The sequence below is a fragment of the Mercenaria mercenaria genome, chromosome 1, assembly GCF_021730395.1.
Source record: "Mercenaria mercenaria strain notata chromosome 1, MADL_Memer_1, whole genome shotgun sequence".
In the NCBI taxonomy this organism is placed as follows: domain Eukaryota; kingdom Metazoa; phylum Mollusca; class Bivalvia; order Venerida; family Veneridae; genus Mercenaria; species Mercenaria mercenaria.
Window position 1 is genome coordinate 43,452,261 of NC_069361.1, and position 23,748 is coordinate 43,476,008.

The following is a 23,748-nucleotide window of genomic DNA, read 5'->3' on the forward strand; positions in this document are numbered from 1 at the left end:
TGATTCGGACCGTGGCTGATTCGGACCATGGCTGATTCGGACCAAATATTTTTGCTGATTCGGACCACATACTTTCAATAAAAGTAGATAATGACCATATATTTTGGCTGATTCAGACCACAAACTTTTATTTATCAGTCAATAATGACCATAAATGTTGAAAGGTTCAGCAGTTTTCAGAAAATAATGTTGATTGTAGCTTATATAGAGGTTTAACTTGAAGTAAGGACATAAAATATACACCGTACAAGCAGGTAAGAAGTTTTGACAAACTAAAATGCATCATTTATGCATTTAAATAAGGACTTCAATTATTCTTTGCATCAGACATTAAACTTAATACTCATAAATTTTATTTACTCATGACATTAGTGTCAGGAAAACTTAAACAATTTGGGCCGAATAAGCCAAGTTAATTTGGTCCGAATCAGCCATGGTCCGAGTCAGCCTGTTGTTACGCGTACACTCGGCAAAGACGATAACAATAACCACTCGTGTAATTCGATTATAATGTAGCGTGTGATGCAAACTTGTGAAAAATAAAAGGTAAAAAGTCATATAAACGGAAACTTTTACATGTTTTTGGACATGTTTTTAAGATGTTATCCAATGGTTTTATAATAAGTATCTACTCAGTTCAGTAATTCAGTGATTATGTGGATTTGTAGATTTGTCATATGATTTCGCGACGCAATATCAGTCCGATGTATCGTTACTCAGGCTGGTAACATTGCCCGATCGGGCTTTCGACATAAAAACTAATATTTCTTGAAAAATGATGAAGATATTTCTTTCAAACTTGGTCCATTTATTAAGCATAACATATGATGCATATTATGATAGAAATAACTTTGTTGCCTTCAGTTTTGCTAGAATTACTTCCCCTTTTCAAATATCTATGATGCATAATTTTTGAAGTCCAAAAAAATTATGTTTTAATGCAATGTTTAAAACAAAAAAGGGTTCAACGGCTTTCTATTGTTCCAAACCTGTGCTCCAATACCTTTATTCTATATATTTAGCGTTAATACCTTGTTTATAGTGCAGATGTATGAACAATTTTTTTACATCTAATGCGTACTTTCCTATAATGTTGTAAGTGAAAGCACAGTAAAATGTATATGTGTACATTCATGTACTAGCGCAATAAATTAGAGCATTAGAAAGCCATTGGAACTTTTTTTGTTTTAAACTTAACATTAGAACATTTTTGTTTTGGACTTCAAAAATTATGCATCATAAAAATCTGAAAAGCGGAAATAATTCTACCAAAACTGAAGGCAACCAAGTTATTTATATTTTAATTTGTATCATATATAATGCTTAATAAATGGACCAAGTTTGAAAGAAATATCTTCTTTATTTTTCAAGAAATATTAGTTTTTATGTCGAAAGCCCGATCGGGCAATGTTACCAGTCTGTTTCTTTGAGAAACCGGACCAGTAATGTATAAACTCTGATCAAATCAAAGAACTAAAAATACACAGAATGGCAACTGGGGATAATCCCGTGTCATCTCGTGTTATGTTAGAGCGTTATCTTATTTCAAAGCGTTTGCCGACTTGATCAATCGTGATCAAATCAACAGACGCTTACTGAAGTATAAAATTGGCGGTACGCCCAGCGCGTAATAAACCAAATCGAGTCCTTTTTTCAAACGAAAACTGTTGATTTCTTAGACTTCCAATCATAAATTCATTCCTTCCCCGTGTAGGAAATACTAATAACATTAAAAAAGCACCATTATCATTATAAACAATCGATCCGAAAGTAACCTTATTTAAAAGCGTTTGCCGACTTGATCAATCGTGATCAGCAGACACTTACAACGAGATCTCATTCAGTTGTCACGGGATGTTGGCGAGATTTGCCCTATATGCCTTTCAAGTTGCCGATCTATTTATTTTTATAGCTCTTCGATCAAATTGAGCAATTTTTAATGACTTGTATAAATTGATTGTAAAGGATGACGTACTCACCTGTGTTGAAAAAATATGACCATACAGATAAAATCCAGTACTGTTTTCATCCTAATGAATCCAAAATGAAAGGAAGTGTCTAGGCATCAAGTAATCAGACGCCTAGGTACCGGACGCCTAGCTTGTGTTCTAGCCGTCCTGTTACCCGGTACCGACGTTTAGATGTCAGACGGGTAGGGCTGTCATCGATAGAAACGATATCGATGTATCAACGATATTTTTTTGTCGATCGATTATCGATTCCCATTTTCAAAAATCGATATTTTACAGAGAGAAAAAACTATCCAGATAAACAGTCAGACCCTCAAAAACAATTAAGCTTACAAAGTTGTAAATTTAGATAAATGCAAAAGAGAAGTGAAGGCAAAATAAAAATAAAAGATTTCATTAATTTTTATTTGTTTCTTCTATTTTCATAAATACAAATACAACACAATCAAACAGTAATATGAAAAGTAGGCAATAAAACTAAAAATAGCATTTACAGGAAGGTATATAGTATGCATATGAACAAATAGGTTGTTAATCTAACTTGATAATCGATATATCGATGTATCATCGATATTTGTCTTCTGATATATCGGTATCGTCGATATGCCTAAGACCCAATCAATGACAGCCCTACAGACGGGGCAATCTAATTCTAAACATCATAACTAAACTACGAAGCAGATGTTAGCGTTATGCACTCATGCTATTTTGTAGAGAGGGTCAGAGTCCCCAGCCAACATAGTGAACACTGGGACATTGCATCATGAATTCAATCATGTTTATGGCATGTTGTATACATAGAATAAAAGGAACAAATGTTCTAAATGATGTTAACGTTTAATAAAAAATTCCATTTTGGGGTAAGAACCTTGCTATTTTTCCCAATTTGAATAAAAACACCATTATAATTCCCAATTCAGCTGGTACCGGACTGGTACCGGACCTTTTCCCAAAATGGCAAAAAAATCGCTGATCAATAATGGAGGAACAAATAGAAGAGGATGATTGTGTCATTGTCATGTTGTTAGAGTGTTTAGTTACATGTACATATACTGGGGAGACAGTGCACAAAGTTCACAGACATCCAGGCCACACCACGAGGAGGTGCTCATGATGGCCCAACTTTTTTTAAATTAATTAAATTACACTGTCAAAATATTAACATGAAATATTTTGTAAGTAACTTTTTCAACTATAATGATTTCATTCCAAAGTTTGAAAATGAATTACTAGGTAAAAATCTTGTTTTTCACAATGGTTTCGTGGTTAAATTCATGTTCTTATTAAAAATCTGATTAGTACTAATGTTTGAAAATGGTTTCGAAAAATACCTTGTTATTTTCTTACTTTTATTCTTTAATTAATTTTGAATTCTTGATGATAATAATAATAACAATAAAAAGGTGTATATTAAAGCGGTATCAATTTGTTTTGTACACAAAAATAAATTATGGTATTACAAATACTGTATCATTACCATCATGTATCCATGACTTTGTGTTGTATGAAACATCACAGTGTTGATGTAAAGAATCTTTACTAGAAAACAATTTATCCTGTGTTCAAAGACATGTATAAATGTTATATTTTTCAATTTTTGTTATGCATTCAAATGCCCATCTAATGGATCGGCTACAGTGAAGTTTTGAGATGTGATGAGCATAAACTTACCAAGACTAGAGTTACATTGTTGCTAATCCATATGATTATCATAAGATGGTGTCCAAATTTCTTTCAGATACCATAGATTTATTTTTTCATTTATGTCTCAGACATGCACACATTATTAAAAAAAAAATATAATAACATTGGAATACAAGTTTTTGAATTATTATTTTGCATATGATGGATATGGGTTGCTTGATAAACCATCAAGTTTGTAGCACATATGTAACAAACGCTCTCAATGAACAAGATGACAACAACATAATTATCTCCTTCTGTTCCTTTCACCATTATTGATTTCAGCAAACTTTCTGTTTTATTGGCTAAAAAAAATGCAGTAATCAACTCGAGACTATCAAAAAATACTTTGGTATGTATTCACACAAAATTTTGTTTGCAGATAAGTATTGAATAATTGATATCTTAAGTAAATAATATGTAAAACTGTATTAAATCATTACTTATTCATTAAGAAATCGATTACCGGATGGCTAGAAAATCACCTGAGGTTTTGCTACACATTCGGTTATCGGATGACTAGAACGCAGGTTAGGCGTCCTGTTACCGGACGGCTAGACACTTCCAAAATGAAAAAAAAATGAACATGGTAACTTGAGGTTTTTGTTTCTAAACTATGTTAAAAATGCCAAATAAAGAAAAAAAAGCATGCAGTATTCGGGAATGGTAACCTGGGGCTGTCACAGCAGTAAAATTTTTTTTATTGCTATGAAACTTGAAACACTTGTTCACCATCAGTAGCTGACCCGGTACGGCAAGAAACATAACTCCATCCTGCTTTTTGCAAGAATTATGGACACTTTTGGCCGTAGAAAATATCAGATTTCTTGGTTAAGTTTTATGTTTAGGTAAATTTTTCTCCTAAACTATCAAAGCTATTGCTTTGAAACTTGCAGCACTTGTTCACCATCATAAGCTGAACTTGTACAGCAAGAAACATAACTCCATCCTGCTTTTTGCAAGAATTATGGCTCCTTTTGGACATAGAATGTCAGATTTCTTGGTTAAGTTTTGTGTTTAGGTCAGCCTTTCTCCTAAACTATCAAAGCTTATATTGCTTTAAAACTTGCAGCACTTGTTCACCATCCTAAACTGGCCCTGTACAGCAAGAAACAGAAATCTGTCCTGCTTTTTGCAAGAATTATGGTCCCTTTTGGACTTAGAAAATATCAGATTTATTGGCTAAGTTTTATGTTTAGCCTTTAGGGTAACTTTTCCCCTAAACTATCAAAGCTATTGCTTTGAAACTTGCAACAGTTGTTTACCATCATAAGCTGACTCTGTACAGCAAGAAACATAACTCCATCCTACTTTTTGCAAGAATTATGGCCCCTTTTGGACTTAGAAAATCATGGGTAGGACAATATTTCTGTTATACATTGACAAAAAAATCAGATGAGCATCTGTACCTGCAAGGCGGTGCTTTTGTTTTTAGCTCATCTGATTTTTTGAAAAAAAATGATGAGTTATTGTCATCACTTGAGCAGTTGTCGGCATCGGCGTCTGCGTCGGCATTGCCTGGTTAAGTTTTATGTTTAGGTCAGCTTTTCTCCTAAACTATCAAAGCTATTGCTTCGAAACTTGGAATACTTGTTCACCATCATAAGCTGACCCTGTATAGCAAGAAACATAACTCCATCTTGCTTTTTGCAAGATTTATGGCCCCTTTTGTACTTAGAAAATATCAGATTTCTTGGTTAAGTTTTATGTTTAGGTCAACTTTTCTCCTAAACTATCAAAGCTTTTGCTTTGAAACTTGGAATACTTGTTCACCATCATAAGCAGACCCTGTACATCAAGAAACATAACTCCATCTTGCTTTTTGAAAGAATTATTGCCCCTTTTGGACTTAGAAAATCAGTTTTCTTGGTTAAGTTTTATGTTTAGGTCAGCTTTTATCCTAAACTATCAAAGCTATTCCTTTAAAACTTGCAACACTTGTTCACCATCATAAGCTGACCCTGTACAGCAAGAAACATAACTCCATCCTGCTTTTTGCAAGATTTATGGCCCCTTTTGGACTTAGAAAATATCAGATTTCTTGGTTAAGTTTTATGTTTAGGTCAACTTTTTCTCTTAAACTATCAAAGCTATTGCTTTAAAACTTGCAACTCTTGTTCACCATCATAAGCTGACCCTGTACAGCAAGCAACATAACTCCATCCTGCTTTTTGCAATAATTATTGCCCCTTTTGGACTTAGAAAAATCATTTTCTTGGTTGAATATTATGTTTAAGTCAACTTTTCTCATAAACTATCAAAGCTATTGCTTTAAAACTTGCAACAGTTTTTCACCATCATAAGTGGACACTGTACATCAAGAAACATAACTCTATCCTGTTTTTTGCAAGAGTGATGGCCCTTTTTAGGCTTAGAAAATCATGGGTAGGACAATATTTCTATTATACAAAAAAAAATCAGATGAGCGTCAGCACCCGCAAGGCGGTGCTCTTGTTTTGTCATACGATCTGGAGGTCAGTGCCTTTAAGTTACAATTTCTTGACAATTAGTTGGATAGAATTAAGATACTGATTATGATTACTATGATTACCCCATGTCTGCTGTATTTTTCCAGGTAGTAAGAGAACAAATGCTCAGACCATTGGTCAAAAGATTTATCCAGAAATCTGTCCAACCAATATGCTCTAACAGATTAAACAAGAACATCGTTGTCATTAGAAAACCACTTCACAGATATATATCATCACGTAACATCCGATATCCAAAAATGACTGGTGGAAATCTGATCACAATGAAACTTGATTCGCCAGAATTTCAAGCGCTTTTCACCCCGGAGTTGAATCAGCTGATCACACTGTTTGAAAAAAATAACTTTGAAATTCGTATTGCGGGCGGTGCTGTGCGAGATCTGTTGATGGAAAAACAGTTACATGATGTGGATTTTGCTACAACTGCGACACCAGAGCAGATGAAGGAAATGTTTGAATTAGCAGGAATTAGAATGATCAATGCCAAAGGTGAAGGTCATGGTACGATTACAGCTAGGATCAATGATAAGGTAATTGATAGAAAAATGTATGTATTTCTGAAATTTTGTTTCATGAACATTTCTTCCTATAAATTGATTTAACATGTTTAAAGATGATGATCTGGAAAGGTTATTGCAAAATTAAAACATGGCTGTATGCTCATTGAAGGTTTCATGGTTTTGGAACAGGCCTTAAGCTAGGGCTTTTTACAAAAAATTTTAAAATATCCAGATTGTTGGGAAAAATATACATGATTGTAATCAAATGGTCAGAATTGGGAAAATGACAATTAATTTTAAACTTCTATGTAGTTTGAACTCGAAAAATTCAGGTGGGAGAGAAAAGCTATTAATATAAATTTTGCACCTAATTCACATAAGGAATAATTGATTGTTCTACAATAGTAATAAAAATCAGATAGCTGTCTTTGTTTGCTCTGGAAATGTTAACTTCTGATGTAAAAATTTTAGATTTCAATCAAATTGGGAATGTTTGGTGTCAAACTGAACAAAAATCTTTTGTTTTTTGCCATTAGGAAGGAATACTTTGTAATATAGTCAGACAAGTTGTAATAAAGAATGAAACTGTTTTAGAGATGTCATGGTACATGTACATGGATACTGTGATCATTTGCTTCTACTGCCAACTTGATTGGAGTCAGAGAATGATCATATAATACACCAGGGCCTAAACTGAGTTTGGAGACAAGAATATGATTGGTTAATGATGAGTGCTCAGTTTTGAAATTAACCAATAGCAGAGCTTTGTTTCGAGACTTGTACCCATGCCGTTTCAGTATCCTTCATGGAAGATAAATTGAAAGTTATATCCTGTCACCTATTTTAATTCAACAGGAGAACTTTGAGGTGACCACTCTGAGAATTGATATACGGACAGATGGAAGACATGCAGAGGTTGAATTTACAAAGGATTGGCAACTAGATGCAAACAGACGTGATCTCACCATCAATGCAATGTTTCTAGGTACAAATGTTCAGTTTTATAGATCGAAATTTTTGGTAACCATTTAGTCATTCAGCGACTCACATGTTTATTTTAAAGTTATGTTTCAGTTGGATGTTGATGTAGTTTCTGTTGTTTTTATCCAGGCACCTAAGTTTAGATTTCATTGGGGGCCAGATTGGTCAAGGTCACTGTCAGTAAAAATATAAAAAAAATCTTGAGTTTGCTCGATAGCCTGAGTTTGGATTGTCAAATGAATCTCAAATGGACTGGAAACTTGGTCTTAATAGACCATTGTTACTAAAATAGAAACGAGTGCCAGACTGTCGCAAAATACGCCCGTCATTGAACTTAGCCTTATTCAAGGGCCATAATCCAGGAGTGTCTGGGGCGATTTGGGTGGTTATTGAAGTTGGCTGAGATGTTATGCCCACAAACATTGTTAGCAAGTTTGATGAAGATCGGATGAAAATTGTTCGACTTAAAAGAGCAAACATGCTTTGGACACCGCCTGCCTGTCACAGCTACCGGTAGGTGTTCACATAATACGCCCCGCTCTTTCAGAGACGGGCATATAAAAAGTGTATTTTGAACCCTTACCCTGCTAAATTTCTATAATGAACTTGTCCATCTTCCAATTTGGACAGTGCCATTAACTGTTAAAAGGGGTGCTTACCAAAACTGCATTTGGCAAAGGCAGAATCAGTTGTGTCCAGCATGGTAAGGGTTAAATCTGCAGTACATTGTATATAATTTCTTTCTGATTTTAGGTAAAATAAAACATTTTGTGAAACTTTTACTGACAAAATAAATAATTGCTGTATACAGGTTTTGATGGAACAGTGTATGACTACTTTAATGGCATAGAAGATGTGAAGAACCAAAGGGTGAGGTTTGTTGGTAATCCAGAAGACAGAATCCAGGAGGATTATTTGAGGATTCTCAGATACTTCAGGTAATAAGTCTAGAATCAACAAAATAGTTTAGGGTAGTTGTTTAAATGACAGCAAAATCTAGACTGTTTACTGTCTTTACAAATGAATGATACAACTTACCCTGTTGAATATCTGTTGATTTTTAGGGAGTTATTCTACTCACCTTGTTGTCATGTCATCATTTGGTCACACTTGGTTAAAAGTTTTGTTTGCAAGTTCAATTCACGCAACCTGTTGCATGTGTTTGGATTGATCTGTAAAAAGGCTTCCTAGCAACAGATTCTTACTGAAAAAGTCATCAGATCTACTGAATATCAAGTTATAACTCTTGATTGAATTTAATTCAAATTATGGCCCTTTTTCTACTTGAAAAAAATGATTGAAATTTTGCTTTAAACTATGAAGCTGTGTCTCAGTAACAACAGATACTATAAGGTTGTATTAGATTCATACAAATCTTTCCAGTCATCAAATGTACTGAAATAATCAAGTTAGACAATTCTTGGCTGAAATAAGTTCAAATTATGGCCCCTTTTTGACTTAGTGAAATTGATTAAAGATTTGTTAGCAACTTACTTGCAAGCTGTATTTCATTATGTGAAGTATGTATTGGATTAGAACTTCACCTAATATTTCCCAATCATCCAACCTACTGCAACAATCAAGTTATATAACTTTTTGTTGGATTAGATATAAAAATTAGGGCCCTTTTTCTACTCTAAAGATTTGGTTCAAGCTTTGCATGTAACAACTAAGCTGTATCTCAGTAACAGCCACATAATCAGATTGCAATAACAAATGAAACTTCATACAAGACATCCTTTTCATTGAGCATATGAGCCGTGCCATGAGAAAACCCACATAGTGCGCTTGCGACCAGCATGGATCCAGACCAGCCTGCGCATCTGCGCAGTCTGGTCAGGATCCATGCTGTTCCCTAATGGTTTCTCTAATTGCTGTAGGCTTTGAAAGTAACAGCATGGATCCTGACTAGACTGTGCGGATGCGCAGGCTGGTCTGGATCCATGCTGGTCGCAAACGCACTATGTTGGTTTTCTCATGGCGCGGCTCATGTACTTTACTGCCTATACTTGTACATTTTCTTGATTTACTTAGCATTTGAGGTGTAATTACATAGTTTTTGAAATTTACAGATTCTATGGAAGGATTGCCAAGACACCCAATGATCATGATGATGGAACATTGAAGGCAATAAAGGAAAATGCAGAGGGATTGTCAGGTAAAGTGTTCAGTGCCTGCTGGAGAATACGTTTTTAAGGGACACTGTGTCCTCCAGATTTATTATGTCTCCCACACCATTGTGTGGTTGGAGACATATTGATTTACTCCTGTCTGTCTGTCTGTCTCTGTGTTGGTGTGTACATCTGTCACAAATCTTTTCCGCACTCTTTAAGTCGAAAAATCTCTCATCTGATCTTAACCAAACTTGAACAAAATATGTTTGCCATTAAGTCCACGGCCAAGTTCAATAACTAGTCAAATTGGCGCAGGCACTTTGGAATTTTGGCCCTTGAATTACCAAAAATTGCTCAGGTCTTGGGGACATAAAGGACCATATACTACTAATTAATGTGAATAGTAGTATATGGATGCTGTTAATCGTGTCAGGTGATTAGGGAGTTGAGGTCTTGGTGCATGGTTGACTCATATACTACTATTCAGATGATTAGGCAGTTGCGGGAGACATGCGCTTTTCTCAAAAGCAGCTCAAGTTTAAACCTGTTTTATGTAGAAAGACCATTTTCTGCTGTAAAATGTTATATGGTGAGTTGAGGAAGCCATCAAGCTGGCTTACGGAAGGTCAGTGGTTCTACCTACCTTGGCACCTGGGGTCTGCCTTCACCTTGAAAAACTTGAAAGTCACTATATGACCAATAATTGGGTCAGTGTGACATTAAACCCATCAAACAAACAAACTTGTAGAAAGTGCTATGAAATCATTAATATTCGTGGGGATTAATTTTTGTGAATTTTATGGTGCAGTCCGTGAAATTAAATCCTAATAAACTGCTAATGTTAACTTTTTCTTTACCTTATAATTTAAAAACCAGTTGAATTATATCCCAGTGAAATAGCCTATTTAACTGAAGCCAAGAAGTCTTAATAACAATAAATAACATATAGGATATTTTATGTACAAGTTTTTGTTGGATTTCTTAAAAAAATAATATTCTGAGGTTCATTATATTTTGGAAAACAGATTGTTTTTAATCTTTTTTTATTACACAATTTTAACAGCTACTGGACTAATACAGCATTTATCTACTAGCATGATACACCGCAAGCTGTATCATGCTGGTAGATTTACTTAGAATGTTTAAAATATTAGGTAAATGGTAGAAAAACTAAATACATGTACCTTTATAGTTGCAGTCTTTTCCTTCAATATAGTATATTTCTTTTAAAAATATCTCAAAAAAGTGTAAAATTTACACTACAGATGCATTTATAAATGAAAATAAACAAGAACTTTATATTGTTGTCAGCCTTTAAAACACCATGATGTCATTTCTGTAAATGGTCATAAATTTCCTGTCACATGTTTGAATTTGAGCTGCACCATGAGAAAACCAACATAGTGGCTTTGCATCCAGCATGGATCCAGACAGGCCTGCGCATCCGCGCAATCTGGTCAGGCTCCATGCTGTTCGCTAACGGTAGGCCTGCGCATCCGCGCAATCTGGTCAGGCTCCATGCTGTTGGCTAACGGTTTCTCTAATTGCAATAGGCTTTGAAAGCAAGAGCATGGATCCTGACCAGACTGCGTGAATGCTTTCCTCATTGTGCGGCTCATTTTATTGCCAAAAAGCTGAAATGAATGATATAAATGATTCACATGTGCAGTAATACTGAATAATGTAGAGTAGCTGGTAACATTTGGTTAGTAGACTTAAATCAAAAACGAACAAGGAAACAAACAAATTAAAAAATAATTTGTCTCTTAAGAGACATGCAATGAAAGCTATTACATAATGTTTATAACAGACATATTTAACATGTTTTCAGGGATATCTGGAGAGAGAATCTGGGTGGAACTTAAGAAAATAGTTGTAGGCAATTATGCTGGCAGTATTATGAAGAGTATGGTGGAAACGGGTATTTCTAAATATATAGGTACACTTTCTTATATTGTAATTAATCTGTAGTTAGTGTTGGGTGTTTCTTAGGCTAATTCGTCAGAAACATATGGTTAATGCATTAATAATTTTCAAAAAAAAAATGAAAGACAAAAAAGCCTTCTAAAATCTTCTAGATGTTGTTGGAAAGGAGGGGGCAGGGTATAGGGTAGATGGATGGGCAGCTTCAAGATTTTCATTTCTGTTACACCGTTATGAAATGTAGAATGTAAAATGTTTGAAAAATATCTGATGATCTGACATTAAGTTTTGTATGGTGATAGTATTTTTTGTTTTCATTCTAGGATTTGCTGAAGATGCAAATATAGAGGAATTTCAGAAGATTTGTGAGCAGACAGAAGGACAGAAACCAGAACCAATGACAAGGATAGCTGCTCTGCTTGAAAATTCAGAACAGGTATATGTCTGTTACTACTGTTTGTGTAACTCTCTCAGACATATGTCTGTTACTACTGTTTGTGTAACTCTCTCAGATCAGGTATATGTTTGTTACTACTGCTTGTGAAATTCTCTCAGATCAGGTATATGTTTGTTACTACTGCTTGTGTAACTCTCTTAGGTATATGTCTATTACTGTTGTTTGTGTAACTCTTTTAGATCAGGTTCAGACCAGGTATATGTGTGTAACTACTGTTTGTGTAACTCTTTCAGATCTGGTATTTGTCTGTTACTGCTGTTTGTGTAACTCCTTCAGATCAGGTATAATGTCTGTGTTACTCTCTCAGATTAGGTATATTGTCTGTAACTACTGTTCATATAACTCTTTCAGATCTGGTATTGTTTGTTACTGCGTTTGTGTAACTCGTTTAGATCAAGTATATTGTCTGTGTAACTCTCTCAGACCAGGTATATGTCTGTAACTACTGTTTGTGTAACTCTTTCAGATCTGGTATTTGTCTGTTACTGCTGTTTGTGTAACTCCTTCAGATCAGGTATAATGTCTGTGTTACTCTCTCAGATTAGGTATATTGTCTGTAACTACTGTTCATATAACTCTTTCAGATCTGGTATTGTTTGTTACTGCGTTTGTGTAACTCATTCAGATTAGGTATATGTCTGTTACTACTGCCTGTGTAACTCGTTTAAATCAAGTATATTGTCTGTGTAACTCTCTCAGATCAGGTATATTGTCTGCTACTGTTGTTTTTGTAACTATTTTAGATCAGGTATATGTCTGTTGCTACTGTTTGTGTAGCTGTTTCAGATCAGGTATAATGTCTGTGTAAATCTCTCAGATCAGGTCTAATGTATGTTACTACTGTTTGTGTAACTCTTGCAGATCAGATATATTGTATGTTACTGCTGTTACTGTTACTGTAACTGTAACGTTTTTAGTTCAGGTATATTGTGTTTACCTACTGTTTGTTTAACTTTATCGGATCAGGTATATTGTCTGTGTAAATCTCTCTGATCAGGTATATTGTTTGTTACTGCTGTTTTTGTAACTCTTTTGGATCAGGTATATGTCTGTGTAATTCTTTCAGATCAAGTGTGTTGTGATTACTACTGCTAATGTAACTCTCTCAGACCAGGTATATGTCTGTTACTACTGTTTGTGTAACTCGCTCAGATCAGGTATATTGTCTGTCATTACCGTTTGTGCAACTCTCCCAGATCAGGTATATTTAAGAAATGATTTATAGCAAAACCATGTTTTAACACTATTTATGCACAATGGGAGGTTATATCTTAGGCACAATGATTTCAAGAAAGCGCAGCCCGAGTGAAATTATTGCACAAGATGTATAACCGCCTGAGTGTATAAATAGTGTTCAAACACAGTTTCGCTATAAATGATTTAATAGTAGAACTGTTTATTGGCACATGCACCAACTGGTAGGTTGTCACACTCCTTTGTTAATACACACAAGGACAGGAAAGGGTGATATATCTTGCGAAATTGTTCTATTAGGGCGCAAATGATGACAAATTATTTTGCACAGCTAATATCCAACGTGTGTGTGTGTAAATTAATGAAGACAGTAATGTTGTGCTGGCCAGATCCCATCATGTGTTCCAGAGTTATGGGCCCTGAAAGGGCCAAAATTTGCTATTTTTGGCTTGTGAACACGATAGAGACCACATTTTGCAATCAACTTGAATCAAACTTGCACACAACTTGGACTGGCATAATATCTCAGTTCCTTTCGAAAACTGGCCAGATCTCATCATGGGTTCCAGAGTTATGGCCCCTTAAAGGGCCAAAATTTGCTATTTTTGGCTTGTGAACACGATAGAGACCACCTTTTGCACACAACTTGTATTGGCATAATATCTCAGTTCCTTTCGTAAACTGGCCAGATCCCATCATTGGTTGCAGAGTTATGGCCCCTTAAAGGGCCAAACTTTGCTATTTTGGCTTTTGCAGCCATATAGAGACTTCATTTATGGTTAGATTTGATACAAACTTGCAAAATCTTCAACAACAATGAATCTTGGATTCCATGATGAATCTGTCAGATCCAATCATATGTTCCGTAGTTATGGCCCCTGATTGACCCCTGAAAGAGCCAAGATTTGTTAATTTTTACCTTGTGAACATGATATAAGTGACATTTTATATTTGATTTTAACCACTCTTACATACAACTTAAGTCACAATAAGATCTCAGTTCCTTTCGAAAACTGGCTATATTCCATCATGGGTTCTGGAGATACTGCCCCTGAAAGGGGCAAAATTTTCTAGTTTGGTCCTTTCAGCCATATAAAGGTTTCATATATGCTTTGATTTTATACAAACTTGCACAGAATGATATTCTTGATGATTACTATGCTTGGATCAAAACTGGGTCATTTCGGGTCAAAAAGTAGGTCATCAGGCCAAATTAAAGGAAAAGCTTGTTTACACTCCTGAGGCCGCATTTATGACCCTACCTTCTTGAAACTTGGTCAGAATGTTTATCTTGATCATTCCTAGGCTAAGTTCGAAACTGGGTCATATGGGGTCAAAAACTAGGTCACCCGGTCAAATCAAAGGAAAAGCTATAGTTAACACTCTGCATGGAACTTGGTCAGAATGTTTGTGTGCATGAAATATCAGATGAATTTTTATCTTGGTCATATAGGGTCAAAAACTAGGTCACCAGGTCAAATCAAAGAATAAGCTTGTTCACACTCAAGAGGCCACGTTTTTATGATTATGCCCCACTTTTGGGGGGAGGGGATATAGATTTGCCCGTCCGTCCGTCCTTCCGAGAATGTTGTGTCGCGCCTAGCTCCAAAAGTATTTGATGTAGAGTCACAAAACTTTACAGGAATGTTGGTCAGCATGTGTAGTTGTGACCTGGGGTTTCGCATCCGGATTCATTCAGTCATGTAGGAGTTATGGCCCCTGACTTTGTAAAAATTGATCATTTTAGTGTTGTGTCGCGCCTAGCTCCAAAAGTATTTGACGTAGAGTCACAAAACTTTACAGGAATGTTGGTCAGCATGTGTAGTTGTGCACCTGGGGTTTCATGTCCGGATTCATCCAGTCCTATAGGAGTTATAGCCCCTGACTTAGTAAAAAAATGGTCATTTTAATGTTGTGTCACGCATAGCTTCAAAAGTATTTGACCTAGAGTCACCAAAGGTTACAGGAATGTTGGTCAGCATGTGCAGTTGTGCACCTGGGGTTTCGCGTCTGGATTCATTCAGTCGTGTAGGAGTTATCGCCTCTGACTTTGTTAAAGATTGGTCATTTTAATGTTGTGTTGCGCGTATCTCCAAAAGTATTTGACCTAGAGTCACCAAAGTTTACAGGAATGTTGGTCAGCATGTGCAGTTGTGCACCTGGGGTTTCACGTTCGGATTCATTCAGTATTGTAGGAGTTATGGCCCTTGACCTAGGAAAAAATTATCATTTTAATGTCATGTAGTGGGGGCATCTGTGTCCCATGGACACATTTCTAGTTTGGTCTAATTTTAATAAAATTTGATCAGAATATTTGTCTCCATGAAATCACTATGTAAAACATGTTTACACTGTTATTGCATGTTACTCAGGTAAGCGACTTAGGGCCTGTTTAAGTAAAGTATTTGATCAGATTTGAAAGGACTATTTCTTGATGTGTACATGGTGCTAAATATCACGTCATTGTGACATCAAAATAATATTGCTGTGATAATTAGAATTTCTGCTACTACTGTCTATGTAATTATTCCAGATCAGGTATATTGTCTGCTACTACTGTCTATGTAATTCTTCCAGATCAGGTATATTGTCTGCTACTACTGTCTATGTAATTCTTCCAGATCAGGTATACTGTCTGCTACTACTGTCTATGTAATTCTTCCAGGTCAGGTATATTGTCTGCTGCTACTGTCTATGTAATTCTTCCAGGTCAGGTATATTGTCTGCTGCTACTGTCTATGTAATTCTTCCAGGTCAGGTATATTGTCTGCTACTACTGTCTGTGTAATTCTTCCAGATCAGGTATATTGTCTGTTGCTATTGTTTGTGTAACTCTCTTAGATCAAGCATATAATTATCTGCAAGCTGATCATGGTCTGAACTTTGCAATGTTCAGTCAGTAAATTTTCAATGAACACCCCTTTGAATAATAGGTGGTACTGCCCAAATTGAATGATGGACCAGTCCATTTTAGAAATTTAGCAGGGTGAAGGGTAAGAATATTTTGTAATTTTTTTTTAATTTCAGGTCTATGAAATGAACAAAAGACTGAAAGTATCAAATGACGAACTTAAGACGTGTTTGTTTATTGTAATGTATCGGGATCAAGAAGAAGGGGATGACCTTATTAAGCATTATAAACATTTAATTGCAAGACTTTCTGGGAAAGAGAAAAAGGTTGTGAACCGAGTCCTTGAGTTGTTCAAGTATAAAGGTCTTCACGATATGATTTCCGAAATATCGGAATGGACCCCACCGAAGTATCCTATCACTGGACAAGATCTTATTGAAAAGGACATTAAACGGGGGCCAGTATTTGCGAAGACACTAGACGCATTAAGGCAAGTCTGGATAGACAGTGATTTTCAGTTGACCAGGGAGGAATTGTTGGAGAAAATTGATGAGGTGATCGCACATGTAAGGAATTAATAAACCTCAAAATGTACAGTTTTAATGTTGTTGAAGAATCAAATTAAAGTTTTTGTAATTAGTTTGGTTATTTTTTCAACTACAATTCACTTTGTGCTTGTTCTATTTATTGAACCAGTCTTATGCCAGACCTAAAAATTAATATTAAAGGTCCTTGCTACAGTTTTTTTCTGACGGGTCGATATTTACCCCAACACTGTGCCAATTTGGTTGTGTTTCTAATCGATGTAACTCACTACAGAGTTGGAGCGGTCTTCTGCGCATGCCCGAAAGTGATTATCTAATGTCGCAAACGGCAAAAATTCGCAAATTATTGTATATTCGCATGCATTTATTGTATAATATGTACAATATACTGACTAACGGTTGGGTAAGTATCAACATGGTTACAAAATATATACATTTGAAGTACTTTTTAGTTCAAATTGCTTCAATCCGACATATACAGGAGTTTGTAATTTATACCAGCGCTCCAACTCTGCATTGTGTCAAGCTGTTTCTAATCTCGTACCCTGCCCATACCGTACATCCGTATTCGTAAACTATAGGTTTTATTTGGAGAAAGGCGGAAACTTCCATCGTTCTATGACATCAAAATGCTTCAGAAACACCTTAAAATCCGCTTATTAAGAAATTTTCCGTTTGATAATTTGATATATCGCTAAATCATTTGTTCAAAAACTGAAAGAGTATTTCGTACCAACCTGCGTTGCATAAATGCCCGCCACACCCCACTTCATTGTAATTTGATTTAAGCAAAATCAAATATGGTGACCTATCAATTTTTTTGTTTGTTTTAGATTAGGTAGACATAACCAAAGGTTTTGCAGAGTTTGATTAAATTCTATGATGTGAAACTCGATAAAATAGCAGAAGTACCAACTTAAAATTGACAAAAATATGCAAAAATAGCCCTTTGGTCTGCTGGAAAAATATTCCTTTCTTTACAAAATCTTTTTCTTTTGATTTCATTGAGCATGTTTCAAATAGATACATTGTTTTCCGTTATAAAAATGCTTAGATATCAGATTTATGCTGATTATTGTACTTTACTGAAATATATTTTAGGATTATAGAAATTTTGAAAAATGTTAAAAATAGCACTATATCTAGGGGCAAATTAAATTGAAACAAAGCTGGTGACTTACCGGTAGTATTTTTATGCCCCCGAAGGGAGGCATATAGTTTTTGAACCGTCTGTCGGTCTGTCTGTCCGCAATTTTCGTGTCCGGTCCATATCTTTGTCATCGATGGATAGATTTTCAAATAACTTGGCATGAATGTGTACCACAGTAAGACGACGTGTCGCGCTCAAGACCCAGGTCCGTAGCTCAAAGGTCAAGGTCACACTTAGACGTTAAAGGATAGTGCATTGATGGGCGTGTCCGGTCCATATCTTTGTCATCCATGGATGGATTTTCAAATAACTTGGCATGAATGTGTACCACAGTAAGACGACGTGTCGCGCGCAAGACCCAGGTCCGTAGCTCAAAGGTCAAGGTCACACTTAGACGTTAAAGAATAGTGCATTGATGGGCGTGTCCGGTCCATACCTTTGTCATCCATGGATGGATTTTCAAATAACTTGGCATGAATGTGTACTACAGTAAGACGACATGTCGCGCGCAAGACCCAAGTCTGTAGCTCAAAGGTCAAGGTCACACTTAGACATTAAAGGATAGTGCATTGATGGGCTTGTCCGGTCCATATCTTTGTCATCCATGGATGGATTTTCAAATAACTTGGCATGAATGTGTACCACAGTAAGACGACGTGTCGCGCGCAAGACCCAGGTCCGTAGGTCAAAGGTCCTAAGCTATAACATCGGCCATAACTATTCATTCAAAGTGCCATCGGGGGCATGTGTCATCCTATGGAGACAGCTCTTGTTATTTCATTTTTCAGTACATCATAACATGATCTTTTAATACAAAACATTTCATCAAAATCTATTATTGAGGAAAATATTACGAAACTAGCGAGCGTCCTTAATTCCTTTAGAGTGTACAACATGTACATAACCACCACACTAGGAAAATTGTTATATAGAGATGGACCTATTTACAGCTTCATAGAAAAAGTAGGAATTCCAAAATAACAGATAGAGTAGGCTATGAAGTTCAGTCTTAAGTATTAAGGAACCATGGTCAGTTGGTACGGTCTCTTTCCTTTTGGTTTCTTGATGACCTGTAATGGCATCCAACAATATCTATGTGATTTCTTATTCTCGTCTGTCATTCCCGCATTCTTTGGCCGTAAATGAAACTTATGCAAGTAATAGTATTAGTGACAACTTGAAAATGCCGAAATAACATTTATACAGAGAAAACATAATTGAACAGAAATTACCAATGGTCATTACTGGTCCATTAACCTGAATTCTGAAGGTTAGAAGAATCTTACACTGGTCGAAGGTGCGGATGAAAGTATCTGACTTAGTTACTGTTGAGGTGGTAACGAGGCTCTTCAGAGGTACTGCAAAACAGTTACCTAAGAGCCAGGTATTTCCATCCGCATCTTCAGCTAGTGATAGATTCTTTTTCTTGCCTGTTGTATTTTTTGATAGATAAAAGAAATGTAAAATGAATGCTTTTCTTTTGTGATTTATTTTATTAAAGTAGCATTTGAATTTACACATTCATTCATAAATTGCAGTGAGTCATATTACACCCCAGCACGAGTTTTTCTAGCACTGGCAAACACATGGGAAAATCCTGTCTGGCATGCAAGAATTAACTATATAGCATTGCATATTTTCATTGTACTAGTTGATATAAATGCTGCACCAACTGATGAAATAAGTTACCTATGATGATTGCACATTCCAGGCACCTTCTACTGTCTGAAGCAAGCACATCAAACACGGAGCTGCAGGCGAATGTGTTTAGTACCCATGTTAATACCTTGTGCCAACAAACTCTCAGTATGAGACTTGAAATAACATGACAGACGAGTAATTGAAATGAATAAATGAGTTACTGAAATGTGTTGTTAGTATAAGATATTGAAATGAAAAAAAAAATGGCAAGAAATTGAAATGAATGAGTAATTTAATTGTGTAATAAGTGTTTCTAACTGAAATGAGTAATTGAATGAACAAAAGACTTATTAAATTAAGTAAATGAGTAATTGAAATGAATAAAAGAGATACTAAATTGAGAAAATAAAAGATCTTACATGCTTGACTTCTGGTATGGAATACAGGATCACTGTTAAATGCTGTTTCAACACATCAAATAAAGATACGGTGACAGTGTACCAATCATTGATAGACAACTGTTCCAAACTTGTTATTCATTGGGAGATAATGCTTACATCAGTCTGCTTTTTACCATGGCATGGAATTTATTTCAAACTTTTTTAGCTCACCTGAGCAAGAAGTGCTCAAAGGTGAGCTTTTGTGATCGCTCTGTGTCCGTTGTCGTCAACAGTTTGACTGTTAACACTCAAGAGGTTACAATTTTGGACAAATCTTAATGAAACTTGGTCAGAATGTTACCCGTAATAAAAACTTGAACGAGTTCGATATTGGGTCATCTGGAGTCAAAAACTAGGTCACCAGGTCAAATCGAAGGAAAAGTTGGTTAACACTCTAGAGGTTACAATTTTGGCCCAATCTTAATGAATCTTGGTGAGAATGTTACCCTAAATAAAAACTTGGACGACTACGATATTGGAGTCAAAAACTAAGTCACCAGGTCAAATCAAAGGAAAAGTTTGTTAACACTCTAGAGGTCACATTTTTAGCCCAATCTTAATGAAATTTAGTCAGAATGTTGCCCTCAATAAAATCTTGGACGAGTTCTTAATTGGGTCATCTTGGGTCTAAAACTAGGTCACCAGGTCAAATCAAAGGAAAAGCTAGTTAACACTGTAGAGGCCACATTTATGACCTTATCTTAATGATACATGGTCAGAATGTTAATCTTGATGATCTGTAGGTCAAGTTCAACTCTGGGGCAGGTGTATGGGCGGCGGTTACCGCCAAAATTAGTAAATATACAATCCATTCATAAACAAGGCAGTCAGTGCAGTGCGTTTCAACGCCGTCTACTCTAAAACTCCATTCCGTTCACTATATTTGCATTCAAGGCATTGTATTTTGAAACCATTTAATATAAAACTTCATTCCATCCATTTAAACATGGAACGATGCATTGAAAAACTTGTTGCGATGCACCGTAATATGAATCATCCAACAAAACATGATACCATGCAGCTCAATGTGAAGCCGTTTAACACAACATGAGTACGTGCAGTGTAAAATGAAATGATTTTTTACAACTTGACGCCGTCTAATGCATATTGAAACCGCTTTATGTAATTAAGAGCGGTGTATAAAAACTTGATGCCATGCAGTCCACTACGAAGACGTTTAACGCAACATGAGTTCGTGCAGTGTAAAATGAAACGGATTTTAATGTTTGGCTATTGTCTTAATTTCATACTGAAGTCGTTTACGAGCTACTTTGACAAGTACGTATCAAAGATGCTCACGAAAATAATGTACGTTTAATATCGATAAACCAGGAGCATTTAAAATTAAAAAGAATCTTCCAAATGTCGTTTTAAAACAATTTACTATCAGTTTAATATTAAACTATCCAAAATATATTTAACATGTCAAAAACGAAAATAGTCAATTTTAACCATTTAAATCAAACTATGTTTCGTTATAACGAATAAAAGGCCTGCATATTTTGATAACCTCTCGATTCTAACAATGCGTTTCAGAATAAGGCTTCTGAACATATTAACGACAAACTCATGACAAAATTCACAATAGACTAACAAATTTGGTTAACTTTTAATATACAAAACATGTTAAATGTTATGATTTAAGGTAAGTATGTAAAATTACATTCACTGTACACTGCATTTTTTTTGTGTATGGCGTGCACATGTGAGTGTGGATCGGGGGAGACTTTCATTTTTATACAACAGTTTTTCAATTGGCATCGTTCCTGTTTATACGATTGAGGGATTTGGTTCAAAACCGATGCGAGCAATATAGATACGTGTGGAGTTTAGATAGATACTTGTAAAATCCAGACACTGACTGCAAATTAATGAATACTGTTTTAAAAATGGCAAAATCTCCGCCGCCCAACAGTGTCGAAAAAGTAATCAAATCAAAGGAAAATTGAAACAATCAACCACATTAGACTATCTTAAAACTAGAAGAACGAACTGATACAATTACAGTTGAATGAGTTATTTTAACTATACAGTTTCAAAAAGTGTAACATTTATGGTTTGAATATCTTAATGAAATGTCATGCTAATCTTGTATCTAGTATAGGTCATTGACTATAGGTTATGATCTCTGTTTAATATCAGAATAATGTGGCTATAAAATGTAAATTAAAAATCTAATAATACTCTATTGAATTGGACATACATGTAATAAATAACATAAAAGTCTGATAACATGTATTTTAATACTAATAACACGAGGAAATTTTGTATAGAGTTTAAAATTTGTAATTTTCATATATTTTATACAACTCATCTGTTTCCTAGTTAAATCTGACAAGCATATCATTAAACATAAAAATGGACACGTATATAGTCCCTTTTAAATTCAAGAATCGTGGAACCATTATTAAAATTAATTGACATCTTTATTCCCAGGTTGGTTTTGGGACAAATTTGTTAAAAGAATTTGAACAACTGCATACCCTGAATCTAAGGATAATAGGGTCAAACTTGATGACTGATATCTGTATTACCTTTACAATGCAAGCACATCGTGTTTCGTTATAAACGGCTCACATTTGGCTGCATGGCATCAAATTTTGATACGACGCTCCAAGTCACACAACACGGTTTCAGTTTGCATTAGACGGCGCCAAGCTTTAATGAATCGTTTCCTTTTACACTGCACGAACTCATGTTGCGTTAAACGTCTTCACACTGGACTGCATGACATCAAGTTTTTATACACCGCTTTTAATTACATAAAGCGGTTTAAATGTGCATTAGACGGCGTCAAGTTGTAATAAACCATTTCATTTAACACTGCACGTACTCATGTTGTGTTAAACGGCTTTACATTGAGCTGCATGGTATCATGTTTTGTTGGATGATTTCATATTACGGTGCATCACAACATGTTTTTCAATGCATCGTTCCATGTTTATACGGATGGAATGAAGTTTTGTATTAAATGGTTTCAAAATACAATGCGTTGAATGGAAATATATTGGACGGGATGGAGTTTTAGACTAGACGACGTTGAAATGCACTGCACTGACTGACTTTTTTATGAATGGATTGTATATTTACTAATTTTGGCGGTTACCGCCGCCCATACAGGTGGGGTCGAAAACTAGGTCACTCAAATCAAAGGAAAAGTTGTTAACATTCTAGAGGCCACATTTATGACTGTATCTTTATGAAACTTAGTAAGAGTGTTAATCTTGATGATCTTTAGGTCAGGTTTGAATCTGGGTTATGTCTGGTCAAAAACTAGGTCACCAGGTAAAATCAAAGGAAAGGCTAGTTAACACTTTAGAGGCCACATTTCTGACCATATCTTAATGAAACATGGTCAGAATGCTAATCTTGTTGATCTTTAGGTCAGTAGGTCAGGTGAGCGATATAGGGCCTTCATGATCGTCTTGTCTTCAATATACAGCGAATAATGTGCAGAGCTATAAAAATAGATTTAAAAATGTATTTATACTGCTTTGAATAATGGGGCATATCTTATTATCAAGTAGTAAATAAATAGAGCATATAAAGCATCTGATACATGTATTTAATACTACAAACACAAGAGAAAGAAATTTTTGTATTAGAGGTTTAAAAATTGCAAGGTAATTTTCACCAATTTTTCATACAACATCTCGTGTATAGTCCCTATGTTAACTACGTACATGGGCATATCATGTAAAGTCCCTAGGTAAACTAAATGGACATCTCGTGTATAGTCCCTTGGTAAACTACAAGGACATCTAGTGTATAGCCATTATGTTAACTTCATCGACATCTTTTGTATTGTCC

General features: G+C 35.4%; 1 protein-coding gene across 5 annotated transcripts in view; it reads left to right on the forward strand.

Annotated features, from left to right (window-relative positions):
* The first annotated feature begins 476 nt into the window (after positions 1-476).
* LOC128557688 (CCA tRNA nucleotidyltransferase 1, mitochondrial-like) overlaps positions 477-23,748 on the forward strand; it is a 28,983-nt gene continuing 5,711 nt past the window's right edge. For 2 of the 5 annotated variants that reach the window (XM_053545648.1, XM_053545654.1), the window contains exons 1-8: positions 4,219-4,242; positions 6,229-6,672; positions 7,498-7,627; positions 8,435-8,561; positions 9,696-9,781; positions 11,569-11,676; positions 11,984-12,096; positions 16,339-16,728. In XM_053545648.1, coding sequence (XP_053401623.1) covers positions 4,234-4,242; positions 6,229-6,672; positions 7,498-7,627; positions 8,435-8,561; positions 9,696-9,781; positions 11,569-11,676; positions 11,984-12,096; positions 16,339-16,728 — 1,407 coding nt within the window. In that variant the 5' untranslated portion in view covers positions 4,219-4,233. Of the gene's footprint in view, positions 547-4,218; positions 4,243-6,228; positions 6,673-7,497; positions 7,628-8,434; positions 8,562-9,695; positions 9,782-11,568; positions 11,677-11,983; positions 12,097-16,338; positions 16,729-19,395; positions 19,527-19,568; positions 19,924-23,748 lie in introns of those variants that run through there. The other 3 variants (XM_053545658.1, XM_053545664.1, XM_053545652.1) reach the window with 3 other exon arrangements.